At 43.3% G+C, this 22299-nt stretch overlaps 1 protein-coding gene across 2 annotated transcripts in view; it reads right to left on the reverse strand.

Moving 5' to 3' along the window:
- st6galnac4 (ST6 (alpha-N-acetyl-neuraminyl-2,3-beta-galactosyl-1,3)-N-acetylgalactosaminide alpha-2,6-sialyltransferase 4) overlaps positions 1-17802 on the reverse strand; it is a 29843-nt gene extending 12041 nt beyond the window's left edge. Inside the window, exons 1-5 of one of the 2 annotated variants that reach the window (XM_028809054.2) lie at positions 17625-17802; positions 16598-16723; positions 12882-12954; positions 12323-12445; positions 5694-6097 (exon numbers count right to left, since the gene is read on the reverse strand). In XM_028809054.2, coding sequence (XP_028664887.2) covers positions 5694-6097; positions 12323-12445; positions 12882-12893 — 539 coding nt within the window. In that variant the 5' untranslated portion in view covers positions 12894-12954; positions 16598-16723; positions 17625-17802. Of the gene's footprint in view, positions 1-5693; positions 6098-12322; positions 12446-12881; positions 12955-16593; positions 16724-17624 lie in introns of both variants that reach the window. The other variant, XM_051931618.1, reaches the window with a different exon arrangement.
- Between the last annotated feature and the right edge of the window lie 4497 nt (positions 17803-22299).

The raw sequence follows: 22299 nt of genomic DNA on the forward strand, positions 1-22299 counted from the left end.
TCTCCGGTCCTTCTTATACGACGTGCCTTCCTGCACCTTCCTAGACCCGTCACTGTGCATCCAAATCTCACTTTCTTACTCACATTACATTTCAATGTCCACAAATCTGCCCAAGACCACCTGTAACAACTGAGCCGATCCTCCATTACCTGCCCTCCTACCTACAGTAGTTTTGTGTCATCTGCAAACTTAGCCATTCTTGTCCTGACCATCACTGTATAATAAAAAGGAGAAGTGACCCCAAAACTGACCCCCTACTGGCCATCACTTCATTCCGGTCCTTCCCCATAACCCTTTGCTTCCTGCATTTCAGACAAACTCCATCACCTTCTACTTACTACGCCCTCAATTCTCACTTCTTCTTCAGTCCGAGGCTTAGCCTCTCAGGTGTGACCTTATCAAAGGCTTTGTAAAAATCTAAAGTCATCCTAAGGCCGCTTGTCCCCACCAGTCACATAGGGTCACAATCCAGCAGGGCACCTGTACAAGCAGATGGACGACGCGCCACACGGCATTCTGTAACAATATGGGGCCACTCTGGACACCTTGAAGAGTCCACGTCTCAGCAAACGTAAGCTGTTGTGTGGGCACGGGGAGACCCAGCAGGCTGTTGGGCAGGTGTACCTATGAGGCCTCACAATGCATGTAAATGAGGGACAATACACTCTTAAGACTGGGCAACTTGGGATTTCATCCAAATTCATACATAAAACTATTTATTAGTAGAACACGAAAAAAAGCCAGCATCCCGTGTGGATTCATACACAGCACCCCAGTGGTGCCTGGTTAAACATGAACAGCACTTCCAAAAGGTCACCGCGGCTCCACCAGACTGGCCTTCTCAAGTTCCCTGCAGAGCTGCTAATCCTGAGCCTCTTCACAGAGCTGCGTCTCGCATTTCCTTTCATATTACGCGAGCATCTAAACACAGTCACCACATTGGCATAAGTGGCATTAACAGATAGCACCACATCAGTGGGCCTACACTCGACATCCTTAATCCTCATGCTGGGTCCCCCCTTCATCACAATCAGGTACACCACTTTATCTCACAGTAATTCAAATTTAAATGTGGGTACTGCAAAGCATCTGTTGAAAATGACCACCTGTGTGTGCAAAGACCCGTCTGAAGCCCCTTATCCTTCCTCCTTGAGATGTTTCAACAAGCCGACTCAAGTTATTTTATAGCACTTCTCCCTTCAAGCCTCGGACTTTACGAGTGATCTTCCTCCTTATCCTTACAGTTTGGTTTTATTCTGCACACTCAGACATCTCCTTCGTGTTTTGCCCAGTTACGTGTCTTACACGTGTGTTTTATGGTCTCCTCTAATCCCCCTTTTCTGCACTTCGCTTCCTTTTAATATTTCTTCAGATTGTCTCCATGTATGCAGAACCTGAAGATCGGACCTTTCCTTGCATGGTCACAAGAGCCAATTGCAGCTAACAATTCCTGTTTTGTCTGTTGACCCCTAGTTGCCCCAGTCTGGCGTGGGACAGGTCACTGGACTTGTGTTTTAGCACACGATGGCTTAGGAGGACAGCAGGGCTGCTCTGAACGTGCAAACTCCACTGGCCTCAGGGGTGCCTCTTCAAGGGGGAGCCGTGCAGTGAACTGGCAGTCTGTTTTCACGACGGTTCTTGAAATCGGACATCTCTGACTGAACATGTTCTTCATCATCATCTAACAGATAATTTAAGGGAGCTGCTGTTCATTCCACTAGACAACAATAATTACCGCTTAGCAAACCGGCTTCCAGCTTGGCCAAAGAAAATTCAGCCTCTCTTTTTAGGCACTTAGCTCGGTGCCAGCCTCACTGCCCATTATATTTTTTTTACTTGGATGTGGTCTCTTATTGCTTCCATTCCAGCTACATTGTCCCTACTTAAAACTGACGATGTTGAACTAATGGTCTGATCTCCAGGTCTTTTCATATTTTGAAGGCACTACATCACATACCGATTATCCTTTGGATGAAAAGGGAGGAGTTGTGGACGAATGTATTACTTGACAGTATGTGTTACTTACTTTAAGTATCCAATATAGTTTTCATTTTTTAAATTCCTCCTGCAAGGTCAGCCTGCCCATGTTTGGACGACTTCTTTACCGCGTCTACGGCCTTTTGCTACTTTGGCTGCTCTCCTCTTTTATCTTCCAAGTGCTTTGTCTGGTCGTATCAATCTGCAGATCCTCTCGTGTTTATTTAACAATATTTTGAATTAAACTAACTGCATTACCATCGCTTTGTTCTATGCCAGGGGTGGCCAAGTCTGATCCTGGAGAGCCTCAGTGGCTACGGGCCTTCATTCAGACGATTTATTAGTGTTTGCTGCTAATTAACTTCATGTCATTGATCTGCCCATTAAATCAGGACTAAGTAAGGTCAGTCCTGGAGGGCCACGGTGGCCCCAATTACTTCATGAAAGATCATTCATTGTTGGTGACGCACTTACAGTGCACCCGGAAAGTATTCACAGCACTTCGTCACTTTGTCCACATTTTGTTATGTCACAGCCTTATTCCAAAATGGATCAAATTCATTTTTTTCCTCAGAATTCTACACACAACACCCCATAATGACAACGTGAAAAAAGTTTACTTGAGGTTTTTGCAAATTTATTAAAAATAAAAACATTGATAAAGCACCTGTACATAAGTATTCACAGCCTTTGCCGTGAAGCTCCAAACTGAGCTCAGGTGCCTCCTGTTTCCCCTGATCATCCTTGAGATGTTTCTGCAGCTTCATTGGAGTCCACCTGTGGTAAATTCAGTTGACAGGACATGATTTGGAAAGGCACACACCTGTCTATAGAAGGTCCCACAGTTGACAGTTCATGTCAGAGCACAAACCAAGCATGAAGTCAAAGGAATTGTCTGTAGACCTCCGAGACAGGATTGTCACGAGGCACAAATCTGGGGAAGGTTACAGAAAAATTTCTGCTGCTTTGAAGGTCCCAATGAGCACAGTGGCCTCCATCATCCGTAAGTGGAAGAAGTTTGAAACCACTAGGACTCTTCCTAGAGCTGGCCGGCCATCTAAACTGAGCGATCAGGGGAGAAGGGCCTCAGTCAGGGAGGTGACCAAGAACCCGATGGTCACTCTGTCAGAGCTCCAGAGGTCCTCTGTGGAGAGAGGAGAACCTTCCAGAAGGACAACCATCTCTGCAGCAATCCACCAATCAGGCCTGTATGGTAGAGTGATGAGACAGAAGCCACTCCTTAGTAAAAGGCACATGGCAGCCCGCCTGGAGTTTGCCAAAAGGCACCTGAAGGACTCTCAGACCATGAGAAAGAAAATTCTCTGGTCTGATGAGACACAGATTGAACTCTTTGGTGTGAATGCCAGGCGTCACGTTTGGTGGAGACCAGGCACCGCTCATCACCAGGCCAATACCATCCCTACAGTGAAGCATGGTGGTGGCAGCATCATGCTGTGGGGACTGGGAGACTAGTCAGGATAAAGGGAAAGATGACTGCAGCAATGTACAGAGACATCCTGGATGAAAACCTGCTCCAGAGCGCTCTTGACCTCAGACTGGGGTGACGGTTCATCTTTCAGCAGGACAACGACCCTAAGCACACAGCCAAGATATCAAAGGAGTGGCTTCAGGACAACTCTGTGAATGTCCTTGAGTGGCCCAGCCAGAGCCCAGACTTGAATCTGATTGAACATCTCTGGAGAGATCTTAAAATGGCTGTGCACCGACGCTTCCCATCCAACCTGATGGAGCTTGAGAGGTGCTGCAAAGAGGAATGGGCGAAACTGGCCAAGGATAGGTGTGCCAAGCTTGTGGCATCATATTCAGAAAGACATGAGGCTGGAATTGCTGCCAAAGGGGCATCGACAAAGTATTGAGCAACAGCTGTGAATACTTATGGACATGGGATTTCTCAGTTTTTTTATTTTTAATAAATTTGTAAAAACCTCAAGTAAACTTTTTTCACGTTGTCATTATGGGGTGTTGTGTGCAGAATTCTGAGGAAAAAAATGAATTTAATCAATTTTGGAATAAGGCTGTAACATAACAAAATGTGGAAAAAGTGATGAAGCGCTGGGAAGACTTTCCAGATGCACTTACTGCTCAAGTGACGTTGTTCTGCTGCTTCAATTTAGTGGACTCCCTCCCTTGTTAACTGCACAGTTTATTTAGCCTTGAGCAGCCGTACTCGTTGTTTCTACTGCTCCTTTTTAGCAGTTCTACATCTACAGTAGCTTGTCTCCATTTGTATTCATCATTCACTCGTTGGTTTAATTAAGCACTCAGAAGGAAACTGAAGAACTAAGAACTACTCTTCCATTTTAGGATTCAAATCACTTGGATGTTCTTATTAGAAAGGGAAACAAAATGTCCGATTTCAGAATGAGCTGACATGGCAGAGCTAATACCCTAACAAGACAAGAAATTAAAGAAGATCTGTTATTGGCGAGGACTGGCTTCGAATGAACACTAGAATCCCTAGTCGAAATCCCAGGCCACCTTAAATTCCTTTGCACCTCTCCATCAGCATCTTTTGTTTTGCAAATGTGTCGATCGGCACAACTCAAATCAAATGTACGTTTAAATAGCTGTGTAAGCCCGGGGTCCTAGAAAATATCGAAATCGTCAGGGAAAAAAAAAACTGAAATGTAGACACGTCCGGTAATTGAAAGGAACTACTCTGGGCGGGAGGATTCGTTTTGCCGACGCGCTCGCCTCACTTGTGCAAAAGTAAAAGGGACACCACGTTACCGATGTTAGCGGCAAAGTGACTGTGTCGTTATTTGGAGGATTCGTTTTGCTCGCCCTGCTTGCGTTATTAGCGGCTAAGCAAGTTTTCTGTTTCGTCAGAGGCAGAGCCCGCACCCCGACTCCACCTCTCACTTCCGGGCCGGACACACACACACACACACACACACACACACACACGTTTATATATAAGATAGTAACAACAAGAGCAGCTCACTACTCAAAACGGTAAATCTAGGAAGGACCCAGAATTGAACCTACAGCCCCTTGATTACGAGTCCACAGTTCGTACCTCTGCACCAGCCAAGCGGTCGTGTTAGTGTTGCACCCTAACCCGATTTCTTTTTCTTCAGTTATATAAAAGCCCACTTGTATAGTTGTTCTTGTACCTTTTGTGAAAGTGTTTATTTAATCTTTGGACTTCACACATTATACGCGTCACGTTAACATTTTGTCATTAGCTCTCTAACATGCAAGACATCGTTGTAGATACGAACACACAAGTAACAGTCTATTATTGACCCTCTAAAACTCCAGGCACCTCACAACACAATAAACAGACTCTGATGGGACGGCAGGCTGCTTGTGCTGATCAACACATTTACAACACAAAAGACGCTGACAGAGGGGTGTGAAGGAATTTAAGGTGGCCCGGGATTACAACTTTTTTCGTAGGCCTCAGGGATTCAAGTGTTAAGCAGCTGGGTTGGAACAAAAACCTGCAGCCACTGCGGCTCTCCAGGAACGGAGTTGGCCACCGCAGTTCTATGCCACCATTACAGCTGGGCTCTATTCACTGTGCTGTACGTTTGCTTCTTACGTTAACAGCTGGCTTTCTATGTTGGCCTAACCAGCAGTCCAAATCAAACCCCTGTGCAGAGAGCAATACAAAAATAAACGGTCACTTCTGTTAATGGGTCTTCCACCTTTCCCACAGGCCCTTCAAACATGCCAGGGTTGTACTTTACCTGTCCTTTCCAGTTTCATTCTGAAAGATGGCATCACAACTGCTCATCTTCTCTTGGGAAAACACATACATCTTCACACTGGGATAGATCTTCTGTATTTTCTGCAGTAGGATGTAGACGGACGCGTCTTTCTTCATCTTCCTCTCTGGACCCCAGATAACATAAAGCGTGCCTGCCGACTGCCTAAAGTAGTACGTGGCATTCCTGACAAGGAGTGGCACACTGGTGTGGGATACAACACGCAGTGTGGTCCTGCTGCCGACGTCACTTTCGTAGCCCACCGTCGGGGCGTTGTTCATCCGTAACACACAGTCTGCCTCGTCAATGTCTCCTCCTCGTCTCGCTCCAAGCATCTGACCAGAATTTGACACCAAGGCACATTGTTTGCAGTAGACCTGTAGGTACTGAAGGGCACAGAACAGAAGGGTCACAAACTCAATACATTTACTTTACAGATGTGTCACCACACTCTGGCCAGGCTTTCATGTCATGTAAGGAGGTGATAAAATAAAACAAAATAAAATAAAGGCACTGATGATCTCAAACCAAAAGTCACAGCCTGGGATTAAAGTAAGTGTGGACATTAAAAACAGAGAGGACAAAATCTGGACTGGATTAACACTCTGGAGAGGGTGCCAGGGTATTGAGCAAGAGACAGAACTCCCTGGCCTTCAGCCCCAGGACAAATGATGGTCAAAATCAAACATTTTGTTCATTCCTTCATAAGTAAGCACAGGATCATTCAAGTGCCATCGAGGCCCCTATTGTGTCAGGATGGAAACGGTTTGAATAATCACAGCAGCGCCACTCCTGAGTAATGCACAAACAGTTGAGTTTCTCTCCCCAGACTCAAAGTCGTGTGACACTGAGCCGACTACTGTCTCCTTGATGGCTTCATCAGCCTGTGCCCCCTGACTCTTAGCAGCCAGCTTTACAAAATGATGACAACTATGACAAAAACAAAATGGCGTCTTACCAAGACATTAAATAAGAAAACCCATTGTAAAGCATTGACAGATTCAAAAAACAGGCACATAATTAAATTCTACATGACACAAAGACCAGAAAAAATTAAAAAGTGCCCAATCAGGCCAGCCAGTCTATCCAGTTTTATGGGCATGACTAGGGGGCAGCACTGGGTGCAAGACAGGAAGCAGTGCATTATGGGACACCCTCAGTCAAGCCAGCATTTGCTCCCTGACTTACGGTTGTTTTTCTGTTGTATTCAAGGATTGCAAAATGGAGACAAAAGGTGTGAGGGTCTCCTAAAAGACCCATAACAGTAGGCCAGGACCTTCACTGACCAGCCCAGAAGAGGTGCACCCAGTCCAGCTTACCACAACTACTAACAGGCGGCTTTTGATCAGGCTAGGCCGAGAAACGGAGAAACTTGTGTTTAAAGTTAAAAAGAGCAAAATATGACTCACAAGAGGAAATAACTGAAAATGGAAAAAATAATTCAAATATTACAAAAACAGAATAATAAGAATAAACGTAAGGCAGGAAGAAAACCCACAGTTTGTCTTTACATTATATCATTTTTGGCTAATATTATCCTTTAGCGGTTTATCAGGTTGGCCTTCACTCCTCGTGTCCTGCTCATGATGTCACTCTGGGGGGACCGTCTCCAGCCTGTGTCCCGGGGGGGGGGTGGGACTGAGGGTTTTTGTTCCATCTTTGGTTACTGTTTACTGGATTGCAAGTTTGAACTTATCTTATTTAATTTTTTGATTTAATAAATCTTTCTGCATATCAAGAGCACTGTTTTTCCTTAGTCCTTTTGATTCATCCTCAGTCAAAGGGCATTTTTATGTACTTTGAGATTTTTTGACCTTCTAAATGCCGAAGCCTTATTTTTGGCTCTGTGCAGGCCTTGAAGTCTGCCTTAGAATTTGTAGTCTACAGTCGTAGACTACTAAGTACTGTTGTAAGTCGCTCTGGATAAGAGCATCTGCTAAATGTTGTAAATGTAAATGTAAATTTGGGGCCAGGCTCCCTGGGGATGAGGCCTGTCCTGAAAGTCGGTCAGTGAAGTCCTAGTTTAGGTTTGAGGCTTACCACCCTTTGTCACAAATGTGTCAGAATGTGTTGGGGATGGGAGCTGAAAGCAGAAGGAAGCCCACACTGGCACTGGGAGGTCATGTAAGCCCCTCAAAAAGGGGCCAGGCTGGGTATGTTAGAGCAGAGCTCTAGAAATGTGGGGCAGCTGCACCAGCTACAGTGCCACAATGACTGATCAGAACTTGATGAAATAAAACACAAGTTGGTATAAAATACACGCGGGCAACAAGATTACCGACCTCACTACCCAATCCAGTATGATCAGCCACAGCCTCGTCCCTGAAGCACACACAGTGCTATTCACACATCACTTTATGAATCACACGAGTCAATGAGCTTAGCCCCAATATTAACACAATGACTTCTGGTGTAAACAGAAACGTCAACTAGCTAAGGGGATGTAGACGTCACTCGGCTTGTGTCCTCCTTGCCATTTATTACTCTACTAGCAAAATACCCGCGCTTCGCAGCGGAGAAGTAGTGTGTTAAAGAGGTTATGTAAACATATATATACATAAACATATATACTTATATACATATCTACATATACACATATTTACATATATATATACATATAGACATCCACATATATATACATATATCAACATATATATACACATACATATACACACATACATACATACACACACACACACACACACACACACACACATATATATTATATATATATATATATATAATATATATACTGTATATACACATACAGACACACATATATATATATATAGCAAAATACCCACGATTTGCAGCGGAGAAGTAGTGTGTTAAAGAGGTTATGTAACCATATATATACATACACAGATCCACATATATATATATATATATATATATATATATATACATATACACACATACATATATATACATATATATACATACATATATATACATACATATATACATATATATACATACATATATATATATATATATATACACATACAGATATATATACAGATATATATATATAAAAATTTACATATCTACATATATATATATCTACATATTTATATATATATATATATATATATATATATATATATATATATATATATATATAGGGCGGCACGGTGGCACAGTGGGTAGCACTGCTGCCTCGCAGTTGGGAGATCTGGGGACCCGGGTTCGCTTCCCGGGTCCTCCCTGCGTGGAGTTTGCATGTTCTCCCTGTGTCTGCGTGGGTTTCCTCCGGGCGCTCCGGTTTCCTCCCACAGTCCAAAGACATGCAGGTTAGGTGGATTGGCGATTCTAAATTGGCCCTAGTGTGTGCTTGGTGTGTGGGTGTGTTTGTGTGTGTCCCGCGGTGGGTTGGCACCCTGCCCAGGATTGTTTCCTGCCTTGTGCCCTGTGTTGGCTGGGATTGGCTCCAGCAGACCCCCGTGACCCTGTGTTCGGATTCAGCGGGTTGGAAAATGGATGGATGGATGGATATATATATATATATATATATATATATATATATAGCAAAATACCCGCGCTTCGCAGCGGAGAAGTAGTGTGTTAAAGAGGTTATGAAAAAGTAAAGGAAACATTTTAAAAATAACGTAACATGATTGTCAATGTAATTGTGTTGTCATTGTTATGAGTGTTGCTGTCATATATATATATATATATACATATACACACATAAAAAGATATATTATATATACATATACACATATATTTTTTTATATATATTTTTTTATATATATTTTATATATATATATATATATTTTATATATATATATATATATATATATATATATTATATATATATATATATATATATATATATATATATATATATATATATATATATATATATATATATATATATATATATATATATATATATATATATATATATATATATATATATATATATATATATATATATATATATATATATACATACACATACATACATACATACATACATATACACACATAGATGCACTTACAATAACATAGAAATCAATATAAACAACATTAACATCATTATCATATGAGAATATGAAGTAATATATAAGAAGCACATTTCATATAAATATAAATTATTAAACAGTAAAATCTTCTTCAATAATTTGCTACCGTGGCTTTTCGTTGGTCTGTCCAGGATTTTAAATCACATGTAGCTTGCAAACCGTTTCACCTATACACTTGAAATGTGGTACACATATAATACGTCACGTCTGCTATCCGCTTTATGGGTGATGATTGTATTACTCTTTTTATCTTTATTTTATTTTATTGTAGATTCAACTTCTATCTGCGCACACCAGGGCGGCCGTGGGCAGATGCGTATGGTGTATTCACTCCATGTTATCGTGCATTGCGCTGTCAGTGGTATTTTCATAAAAGAATTTGAACAACATATAAGAAGCGTATAAATTATTAAACAGTAAAACATTAACATTTAAGAAGTAAAGTTACATGAAGTACTACTGCAGTGCCTTCGGGTATACCTTATTTTTTCTTTGCCCATTACATGCTTAAATGTATACATTTTTTGGTGTACCTACCCGAGAACACGCGACATATAACCGAGCGTGGGAGAAGCATGGATTTTAAACACGCGTTGAGTTCATCTGCTGGTCTCCCTCGTGGAATAACTGGTAATGTTTGACTAAAATCTACAGCGAGTAAAACGACATTACCTCCTATTTTTTTTTTTACGATCTCTGAGATGTTGCTTTTTTCGGTTCAAGGCTTCATAAGCTCTTTTATGTTCCATGGTGTACTTAATAAGTACTAATTATCCCAAACCATCATCTTTGAATGTTGCAAGACTTTCGCCTTGTATGTAGATCGGGGTAATTACATTCATTGCATTCCTAGTCTGAATCACAATCTGATTGTATGGGTGGTTACCTGGCACTGTAGGGTTGCCACCCGTCCTTTAAAATACGGAATCGTGCCGCGTTTGAGAATGAAATTGCGCGTCCCGTTTTGAATCAATACTGGACGGGATTTATCCCGTATTTTTTTTATCATTTTTTTTTTTAAAGCAGCGTCTCATGCAAATCATCCCACACGCATTTTATGAAGATGCCTCCTTTCCTACTTTTGATTGGGTAATACTTGATGTCATCGTTAGTTTGATTGGTGTTTTTAACTGTCCAATGAGGAGGGCGTGTCTTTTAAGTACAGTCTGCAAAGTGTTGGCACTGAGATGTGGCGTCAGCGCCATAGTTGAAGCCCCTAACGTTGCGGTCAGCAAGTCGGCTAACATCCGCCATGTGCCGTCTTTCAGTTGCGAGAAGCAGATCATAGAATGGTTGAAACTGTTGCCCCTAACGTTGAGCCACGGCGTGTGGTTCGTTTATACCTCGTGTCTTCTCATTAAACTTTTATCTCGCGAATATGTTATTGCAATCCGCAGCGGGAGCGTTTCTATAAACTTAATTTAAACTTACGTTTTACACCGTGCTTTGTTTCCCTTATGAACATGCTTGTATGCTTAACTCGCTCCGTTCTCAATTGTTTAATTTTTTGCTCTTCGCTGTTTGCGGCTGTTCCTCCATTTCCCCCTACTTCGTTCTTTTATCTCGCGAATATGTTATTGCAATCCTTAACGGGAGCGTTTCAATAAACTGATTGAAAATAGTTTTGCATTTACCTTTTTAGTAAAAGCCTGAGAAATCACCCCGTAAATGCACACGTTTAATTGGACATGTGTTAATATGTATGGTTACACAGTATTAAAAGACAGTGAACAACGTCAGTTACCTTTCTTCCCGCGTTTGATAAAAGGTGAGCTTTTAAGCCTGAGAAATCACCCCGTAAATGCACACGTTTAATTGCACGTGTTAATATGTATGCTCACACAGTATTAAAAGACAGTCAAAAATTAACGTAACTTACCTTCGTTCCCGCGTGTGACTCGTGCTGTAAATGTCTTCCTTGTTTTTAGTTCACGTGATTACGCAGGAGGCGTGATGACGCGATACGTGACTCCGCCTCCTCCATTACAGTGTATGGACAAAAAATATGTTCCAGTTATGACCATTACACTTTGAATTTCGAAATGAAACCTGCCTAACTTTTGTAAGTAAGCTGTAAGGAATGAGCCTGCCAAATTTCAGCCTTCCACCTACACGGGAAGTTGGAGAATTAGTGATGAGTGAGTCAGTCAGTCAGTCAGTGAGTGAGTCAGTGAGGGCTTTGCCTTTTATTAGTATAGATTTTATGACTAAGTGAGAAGAGAAAATGAATGAGCTGAACAATCCGTGTTTCCTTAAATTCATGTGTTGCCGAGTCAAGAATTGGCTAAATTGTGAATTTCCCCTTGGGATTAATAAAGTATCTATTCTCTTAAGCTGTTTGAAATTCACTCTAAACACCACACTTCCCAGACTGCATCATTGCAAAGTCATTCGAAAACAGAAGACCACTGCGAGTGTCCGCCATTAAGACAGCAAATCAGATCAGGATTTCAGAGGACATCACAAGAGCAGCATGGAGCTGAATTGGTGCCCCACTTTAGGTGCCAGTCAGCAGGTCTGCTCCAATCTAACCAGCCCTGCGTCAAAGCGCAAAAGATGACCCCAAGACGTCCCTCTGCTTACCTGCCCTGTAGAAAAGCTGATGTATCCTTTCAGGTCGACGACAGCAGCAGGATTATTCCACCGATAACAATAGAGAACCAGCTCCACGGTGAAAAGGGTCATAAAGCCAAACAAGGGCCACTTCTGTGATGAAAACAAAGGAGAGTCATTGGGACGCCACTGCCTCCTTACAGAATGTATGGCCATCATACCTCCAAAGTTAGTCATTACGTCGCCAGCCAGTTCCCACTTAAGTGATGTGACACAAACACCAAGTATGACAAACCTTCCCAAACGGCCTCTGGTGATATGGAGCTTTGCAGGGAGATCTCTCCACCTTTTATAAGCACACATGTCACTCACTGGCCTGCTGCTAAGTTCCATCTAGTTGGCAGCTTTCCTTACGTTAGGCTTCTGCTAACCCTCCACCTGTGCCCGAGTGTGGCCACCCCCTTTAACAGTGTAGGGGTCACCTTTCATGTAGCATTGGGGCAAAGGATTGAATTGAAGAACTGGCACCAGCACCCCATGAAGCTCCGTCACACAGCGCGTAACGAAGTGGGGACTTCCACATACTTACGTAAGCTCTCATTTCCCAAGGAGTGTGTTGTCAGCTCTTTATCTCTTCAGACTCCGACACAACATCGTCATCTCTGCAAAGACAGCAGACACACATAAAATGGTCAGCCTTAGCCTCCGTAGCGTTACACGTCTCTCTATTATAATAAAAAAATCTTGGGACGAGACGTGACTTTTTGGTGAGACGGAGACTTTTAACGTGAGATTCTGTCGAGTTACGCCCTCCTTACAACGATTTTCAAACAAGACCACCGTCATCTAACCTCTCAGCCGTGTCAATGCTTTTGGCAGAAACCCGTCCTGCGCTCTCAGCTCTTATACATTTGATCAGGACAATAATTTTATACATTCAAGATGACACGGCTAAGCAAGGAAGGAAGAGCAGCGCGTCGAAAAGAGACCTAAAACTGTTGGGAGAGAATAATAATCATCAAAGTGCAAAATCTGAAAATAAGGAAAGTAACAATCAGCCCGGACTGAGTGGTCCAATTGGGGTCGGAAATAAAAGACAAAGAGTAAAAAGACAAAGTAGACCTTCATAAAGACGTTCAGAAACATGGTGCGATACGCATGAAGGGCAAATCAGAGATTATAACAGGAGGAAAATTCAAAAGTCTGGTGGGCTGGCACCCTGCCCGGGGTTTGTTCCTGCCTTGCGCCCTGTGCTGGCTGGGATTGGCTCCAGCAGACCCCCGTGACCCTGTAGTTAGGATATAGCGGGTTGGACAATAACTGACTGACTGGCTGAAATTCAAAAGTATCAAAAAAAAAAAAGATGATAAAGATTGTATTAGCGCTAACAAATGGAAATTATTATTTGGTGAAATAACGGAACTGCAAATAGAGATGAAATATATGGACAGAGGTGATATGTCACAAGTATGTAGATATTGTAAGGCTTTAACGTTGAAGTCGGAGACTTGTAGATCACCTAATTCGTGTTACCATCAGGGAAAAGTCGTGTTGCCTCTCAATGAAGAGGCCAATACATGAGAAATAAAATAAATCCACAAACACTACGGGCAAAATATCTGAGTCTACAATAATCTCTTCACGTTCACATCATTCAATACTCAAAACGTTCATTTACACGACTCAGGACCACGCTATGCTATGACAATCTGTGGTCCTGCAACAATTAAAGCTACGACAAGTTTAATTTCAAAGAAAGCACAACTGGGTCGGGATCATGGAGAAGCGATGCGACAAAGAATCCAAAGAGTTTTAGAAATTCTACAGCCAATAATGGATACAAATCCATACGTCCAAAAGTATCGCACTTTACACAAAATGTAACTGAAAAACACCGACAAAGACATCGTCTTGGATTTGTAAGTCAATGCAACCTTGAAGAAAAGTTCATTCCAAATATTGTTTTTACTGAAGTTTTAAAGTAAAAGTGAAAATAATAATGTATATGCAGCAACACCCATGAAAATAATCTCTTTACATTTTATATCCCGTTAACCAAACCCGGGGGTTGACGAGCAAAGTCTTCCTATGCAATCGTCAGGATGTCGAAATCTCAAACCTTCTGTGAAGACGTGATGGAGTGCCACACAGACTTGGTGTTGGCAGCAGAACTAAGAAGTGAAGTGTCATTTGTGTGTTTCAATGAGGAGTCGGTGCCACTCGGGGGTCACTCCCGTCCATTTTCTAAACCTACAACAGAGCAGGGATCGCAGGATTTCCGTGTGCTGTCCTCCATCACGTAGCGCTCCACTCCAAGAGGACGTCTAAGTTGGCTTACAACACAAATAGCACGACTGATACTGAAGTGACAGACAACGTTGGTTTGTCTACGTGTGGCAGAACACTTTCTTTTTTTACGAAGTTAGAAAATGAACACCTAGCAGAACATTCAGGTGCGACGGAGTTAAGCGATTTGAAAGTTGGACTGTTTTCGCTTATTTATTTGCTTCATCGACGAGACAGATCTCACCTCGAGGAGTTGTGTGTTCGTTTAGTACTTTGTCACAATGTGATGCGTGTCGACATTTGCGGCTTGAACTGGCAGGCATAAGCCACGGCCACTACAGCATCTAAACACTCGTGCCGACACCTGAGGAGCTGTGTGCCAACAGGAGATGTAAAAGAGAGAAAACACCAAATACATCATCATCATCATCATCATCAAACTGAAAGAACCGAGCCAAGCTACATGTGAAACTGTGGAGTAACCAGTCAGCGAGACTGAACAGGGCGCCTCTCTCGTCTGTATTCGACTGCTCGATTTGTGCTCCCTCCATCCTCGAAAACCACTTCTCCAGAGCAGGGGGCAGCTGGAGCCCATTCTAGCAAGCTACAGGCACAGGCGGGCACAACCTCTGGACAGAGTGCCAGCCCACTGCAGGGACAGAAGGATGGTTGGCGTGGCACGGAGCGTACATACAAGTTACAATTCAAACTACTGGTCCATACAACATTTTTGCCTTTCTAGCTTAAGTAACATTTTAGTATGGAATCTAATCAACAGTTTTGTTCAGGAGGCCCCCTGGGACCTCCGAGTCTCAAAGAAGCTGTCCCATCTCAGTGGGCCATAAAGGGAAGGCTTGCTACTGCTCTGCAGATGGGACAGCTTGTCAGGTGTGTAGGAGGCACACGGGATGGACTGGCATCCTGGCAGGGAGACCCAGGAGATCCAAGAGAATGAAGCAGGTCGCATCCGGACAAGGCTGCCCATCCCAGCTGGACGTGGTTCCAGGACCTTCCCAGGACAAGAGAAAAGGGAAGGAGAGCAAAAGAATGGCACTGAGGGACATCTAGTTACCCCAGGTGCTGGATGGCAGCAGCAGTCCATGACCGCACCCGCAGGGAATGCTAGGAGATTTAGTCCAGCAGTACAGCCCTGCTGGGGAGCACGGGTGCCACTGTGGAGAGATGTGCTCCCCAATTGATGTGTGACCCAGGAGTAATTCCATCGGGCACTTTTAGTACTCCCGGGTCGTCAATAAAGGTGAGTCGGAGCGACACTCGACTGGAGGTGGGCACTGTGGTGGAGACAGACAGAGACAGACAGGAGTTTACTTGCGCTTTCCTCGTGCTTTAGTGTGGAATAAACCATCCATTATTTGAACCCGGGACTATGCTGGGGTGTTTGGGGCTCGCTGGCACCCCAGGGTTACATAACAGTGGAAAAAAAAAAATCCCGCCGGCTCACCACTTTGTAGAGGGGACTAAGCCGAATTTCATTTGTGCTAATTAACCCAACGCAGAGGGACACGCGACTTGAACATGACCTGCGTCTGAACGCTTGAGCTGGAATTGTCAGGAAATTCAGACTCCGTGACTCCCGTTACTTTACTGTTTATGTGACCTTTGCCATGTGTTAGTGTTGAAAATGAGCTGGCAGACTTAACAAACATTTGGAGCGACTGACGCCAACCCTGATGGTGTGCCTTGTCTTCCCTATGAAGATGGCATCCCTCGTGTCTTTCTTTGAGGGTCATCTGGACAGAAGACGATGGTCTCAGTGATCAAATATCCCCTTGACCTTAAACTGTCAGACCACCACCTTCAGCTGGGACCTTCGACATTTCAGCCCCGGCCGTCCCAGCTCCTCTCGTGTCCACATGTTCACCCCTGGCACGGATGATTGGGCCCCAAGTAACAGCAACAACTTTTTTGTTTTTGCTTTCTGGTCTTTGCCATCACACGCTGATGAATGCACTGAAAAACGAGCTGCGTAAAGAAATGTTATGCTGAGTCCCGACTTACCTTCTATGCCTGGTGACCACGTCTGCAATAAAAGCTCCTCATGAAAAAGACAGCAATGTCGACCACATGGAAGTCATCAGCAGGTTCTTCCAGGAGAGGATCACATCAAGGCAGCTCGGGTGATGACTGGTAAAGAAAGAAAGAAAGAAAGAAAGAAAGAAAGAAACCATCACTGGACGGTACACCACTCATTAAAGACAATTCTCGACTGCTCTGTTTTTACACAAACGCAACCCACAAAGATGAGCGAGTGACGGCTGTGAAGCACAAGCTCGCCAGTTCGGCCAAATGGGCTGTGACGGACTGCGATGGGGAAAGGCGCTATATAAAGGCGGGCCACTCCAGCTTCAACATTCGCTCACCCGGAGGGAGACGGCTGCGCCCTTGGGATTTCCAAAAGTCCTGAATGAGTTTTAAGGTAGTGGCCTCTGACCTGCCACAGCACATCTGAACGAACGAAGACGGCCCGACTTCACCCATCCACGTCCTACCCAACGAGGTCTAGCGGGATGAAGCACCGCCAGCAAGTCCAGAGCCAAGCCCGGCCTGTGAGGACACCATTACGGCCTTCAGCCCATCAAGCTCGTCCGTCTTCTGCACCGACATCTGAAGGTCCTCCTAAAGTCCACCCGCTGCTTGGTCACCGACTCCACGAGTCTTTGGTTTTTTGTGTGAAGAAAAACTTTCTACGTTTGTGTGAAATCCGCGCTTAACTCTGAGCGGTGTCTCCATCTTAAAGGAACAAACGGCCCGGGATCCCAGTCGCAACTCCCTTCGTCATTTTTGTCGCCTCTTCATCTCCGTTTACTTACCACGCACACGTCAGGATGTCACCTCCTAAAAGTAAGCGACCTTTCCAAAGGTTTACGAATCGGTCGAATCCAAATCGAGGAATTCAAATATAAAAGAAAAGTAAAAGTACCATACGGGCCGCCCCGGCCCCGAGCTGCGCCCCCAGCGAGCGAGTAGCCCGATGCCCCCCCTAAAAGCCGGACAGCCACACACAAACGCTGCTAAATGTGCTCACTTCTTTGTCGCAGCCGCGTCACATCTTCGGGGCTGCCGTTTCAGTTCGGAAAGCTCCTCGAGACTCATCGGGCTGAAGGCTTCACGCGCTGTCTCGGCCAGAGAGTCTTATGTTAAAACGCAGCTCCATTCAAAGTGTCTACCGGAGGAGAAAGGCGTAACTGGCAGCAGCCCGCATCTGATCTAACGGGTAGCAAAGTAGCCGCCTCGGCTTTTTGAGGAACTCCGCTCGGCGCCCCGCCCCGCACCGCCCCGCCCTCCTCGGTGGGAGTGCCGCTGAATAACGGTCCGTACGGAAACAATGCGAAGGCGTCTACACAATGGCTCAAATGGAAAGAGCCGCGCCGACGCCTCCCACGCAGAGACATCCCGTACAATAAGAAAAACACTTAAGCCATTTATATAGCGCCTTTACCGTGCTCAAAGTTAGAATTATGCTGATCTCGGGTAACGGAGTGGTTGACGCTGCTGGAGGACAGCTCTAAAGCGCAGTCTGCCCGATCCTGACCCCCCTATGGGGTATTAGCAGTTTACAGTACACTGGAGGCTCTGATCGGGGCTCTCGAGTGACTGAGTGGGGACTCTGAGCGTCCGGGCTTGCGAGGGTCCTGATAAAAACCAAGAGCCAGGCCTTTAATGACCTCTTGGGCACGGCCATCAGCAGTGTGTCTGTCTGCGGAGAGAGTGTCGACCTCGTCATTGAGACATCCAAGTCTATGGTGACTCTTCCTATGAAGTCAGTAGATGGATTGGGAGAACATGGGGGGTCATGAGGTCGCTGGAAAGGGGGTGTGTGGCGCTCCTGATATTTGCAAAAGGACGAAGGTCCAAGTCTTTAGTGACCTGAGACGAAGACTGGACTCCTTCACGTGGGTCTGTTTGCAGAGTCCTTGGGTGCTGCTGCTGTGACTTTGTGTTGCTCATGGGGTCCCGAATGAGGCACATGACCTGCATTGTCAGGGGGCGTCAGTTACGGCACTACGGCCCTGTGATGTGATTACCCGAGGGTGATCTGGCTCATTGTTGAAGACCCGAGTGGCTGGACCAGCCAAGGGGATGCCCACGTAACACCTGGCAGCGGCTGATAGAAGGTGGGACTGGGCAGCGTGTCTGCCTTGGTGCCAACCAGGATTCTGAGCTGTTTCATCGTGTGGCGGGTGCAGCGACATGCTGTACCAGTGCCTGCTCCCCAACCTGACCTGACCTGACTGGCAAATGTGAAAGGCACTATACTGTGCAAAGATCAATACATCCATAGATATGTAAGGTACAATTACATAGATATACTTTATAGGAAGGGCACTACATAAGAGACAGAGAGATGTGAGTCTGATGTGACTCTAAATGTGAAAGGCACTATACTGTGCAAAGATCAATACATCTGATTCTGATGTGAAAGGCACTATATACTATAAGGACAGATGTACTGTATATATGGCACCATATGATACAGTACAATACAATACCCTAATTTGTCTGTAGCCCAACATCACACAAGGAGTGCCGTAATGGCCTTTAACCGCCCTGCCTTTTGACAGCCCCCCTAAGCCTTGACTCTCTAAGAAGACAAGGAAAAAACCCCCAGGGGATAAAAAAATAGAAGAAACCTCAGGAAAGGCAATTTAAAGAGAGACCCCTTTCCAGGTAGGTGGGTGTCAAAAAGAGGATAAATACAGATAGATAGTAAAGAGAGCAAATAAGACACAGAGAGAGGTGAAGACAGATAGATAGATAGATAGATAGATAGATAGATAGATAGATAGATAGATAGATAGATAGATAGATAGATAGATAGATATGAAAGGTACTATATGATAGATAGATAGAGTGAAAGGCACTATATGATAGATAGATAGCTAGATAGATAGATAGATAGATAGATAGATAGATAGATAGATAGATAGATAGATAGATAGATAGATAGATAGATAGATAGATAGATAGATAGATAGATAGAGTGAAAGGCACTATATGATAGATAGATAGATAGAGTGAAAGGCACTATATGATAGATAGATAGATAGAGTGAAAGGCACTATATGATAGATAGATAGATAGATAGATAGATAGATAGATAGATAGATAGATAGATAGATAGATAGATAGATAGATAGATAGATAGATAGATAGATACAACAACAACAACAACATTTATTTCTATAGCACATTTTCATACAAAAAGTAGCTCAAAGTGCTTTACATAATGAAGAAAAGAAGAATAAAAGACAAATAAGAAATTAAAATAAGACAACATTAGTTAACATAGAAAGGAGTAAGGTCCGATGGCCAGGGTGGACAGAAAAAACAAAATTAAACTCCAGAAGGCTGGAGAAAAAAATAAAATCTGTAGGGGTTCCAGGCCACGAGACCGCCCAGTCCCCTTTGGGCATTCTACCTAACATAAATGAAATAGTCCTCTTTGTAGTTAGGGTTCTCACGGAGTCACTTGATGCTGATGGTTATACAGACTTCTGGCTTTTAATCCATCCATCATTGTTGGAACATCATGGTGCTTTGGGTAGATGGTGGTGGCACAAGCCACCACCAATAGGACACCGGAAAAGGAAACAGAAGAGAGAGTAGGGGTTAGTACAAATTTTGAATGAATAGTTATTATAATGAATTGGATATACAGAGTGTCAGGATTAAATTACAGTGAAGTTATGAGAAGGCCATGTTAAAGTAATGTGTTTTCAGTAGTTTTTTAAAGTGCTCCACTGTATTAGCCTGTTAGATAGATAGATAGATAGATAGATAGATAGATAGATAGATAGATAGATAGATAGATAGATAGATAGATAGATAGATAATTTTAATTTTTAAAAGTACTTTATTGAACCAAAAAAAAAAAGAACAAGGACAAACATCAATATATTAAAATTACACATATAACAAACATATTATAAATAACCAATACAAAGAAATAAACAGTAAAAAAATATTCAATCCCTATTAACCCCGTGTAACCCCATACACAGTTATCATATAATATTGTATATTTTCCTCATCTCTCCCCCAGTGTCCTTTTCATTTAAATTCATAAAAGATAAAACTAAAGCCCAGTCAGCCCTGATCCCCGTATTGTTCACACAGAATCACTTACTACAAATGACTTCAATATTTACAATTGACCAGCAGTGAGTTATAAGTTGATTTTCAGTTCTCCCTCCTCTATAGCACACAGTACCCCATTTTTACACCACACATCCTCTAAATGTCCATTTTGTGCATTAGTTTATAGTAAGTAAACTCCAGTGTGATCCTTGAATGAATATTCGGCCTAAACAGTAAGTGGATGTCCACACTTCCTTTCCCACACTGTTTGTTTTTCCTACTTTTTAAAATTGCTAGTTTTGCTTCACCCAACAAAAAGTTCATCAATTGTGTCCTGTGCCTGTTGTTCTTATTATAAGCGGCACCATAAATAAACATCACAAAATTAAAATCTGATCTTAGTTTTTTACACAAATCAGTTAAAAACTTGAAGAAACCTCCCAATCTTGCGCATGATGCAAACAGATGAAAAACGGTTTCCCTTTGCCCACAAAAATCACATTTGTCATCCTCTGTGAGTCTGATTCTTTTTAAAAAGGAGTTTGTGGCTATGATGCCATACCCAATCCTCCATTGTAGGTCGGCTGTCCTTTTGTTGCTTGGAGGCTTGTACAGCTCCATCCAGGCCGGCACCCTCCCACCTACTACCCCTAAATGTTCTCTCCATTGCGAATCAATGATTGTCTTCAGGGAAAGAAAATGAATCACTTTCACACAATATTGATAAAGATCTTTTTTTGACAGAGACATGAATGACACCACATTTCCTTTGTCAAAAGTGATAATTGAGTTCTTGGGGATGGAGTTGACATCGACATTAGGACAGACCTGTAGATCTGTGCTGGTGGTACTGATGGAGTCCTCAAGTTTGTGATGTTCTTTAGCCACAGAAGAGAGAAAGCCCTCGATCATCCGCACTGACTTCACACCTAAAATTGAAGCCAAACCTGAAGGCTTCACAAAAGTTCGTTGCTCCTTATCATATATGTGGCTGATGTTTAAAATGCCATTTTTAATCAATAGATCAGTAAAACTTTTACTCCTCAGTTGAGAGCACGAGAACAGCGAGTTAAAAATCAAAGGCTCATCGTGCAACCAACCTGATGACATGAAATGTCTTCTAAAAACAAGATGCCAGGTCAATAAAGCACCCCTATAAAATTTGGGTAACACTGAAAGGTCCATTTCATTAATTTCCATTACCAAAAGCTGCTTGTCAAATCCATAATCCCCTACTCGAAAAAAGAAGTGAAGTGCCAAATCCCTCCAAATCAGATGGTGAGAACCAAAAAAAAGCTTCTGAATTACAAGGAGTCGAAAGCCTGCGACCTTTGAAGGCACATCAATGAGACCCTGACCTCCTTGTTCCACTGGTAGAAACAGCACACTCTGTCGCAGCCAATGCAGACCATCCCAAAAAAAATCAACCAACAGTTTTTGGATCTGATGTAACATCCCTGGAGGAGGATCTCCACACATGAGTTTATGCCAAAGCATTGATGCAACCAAGTTGTTCAGCACAATTACTCTCCCTCTAAAAGACAGTTTGGCCACAATCCACCTCCATTTGTTCAGCCGAGCATTGACTTGATCCAAAATGCCATCCCAATTACTCTCATCCA

The sequence above is a fragment of the Erpetoichthys calabaricus genome, chromosome 9 (assembly GCF_900747795.2).
Source record: "Erpetoichthys calabaricus chromosome 9, fErpCal1.3, whole genome shotgun sequence".
Lineage (NCBI taxonomy): Eukaryota > Metazoa > Chordata > Cladistia > Polypteriformes > Polypteridae > Erpetoichthys > Erpetoichthys calabaricus.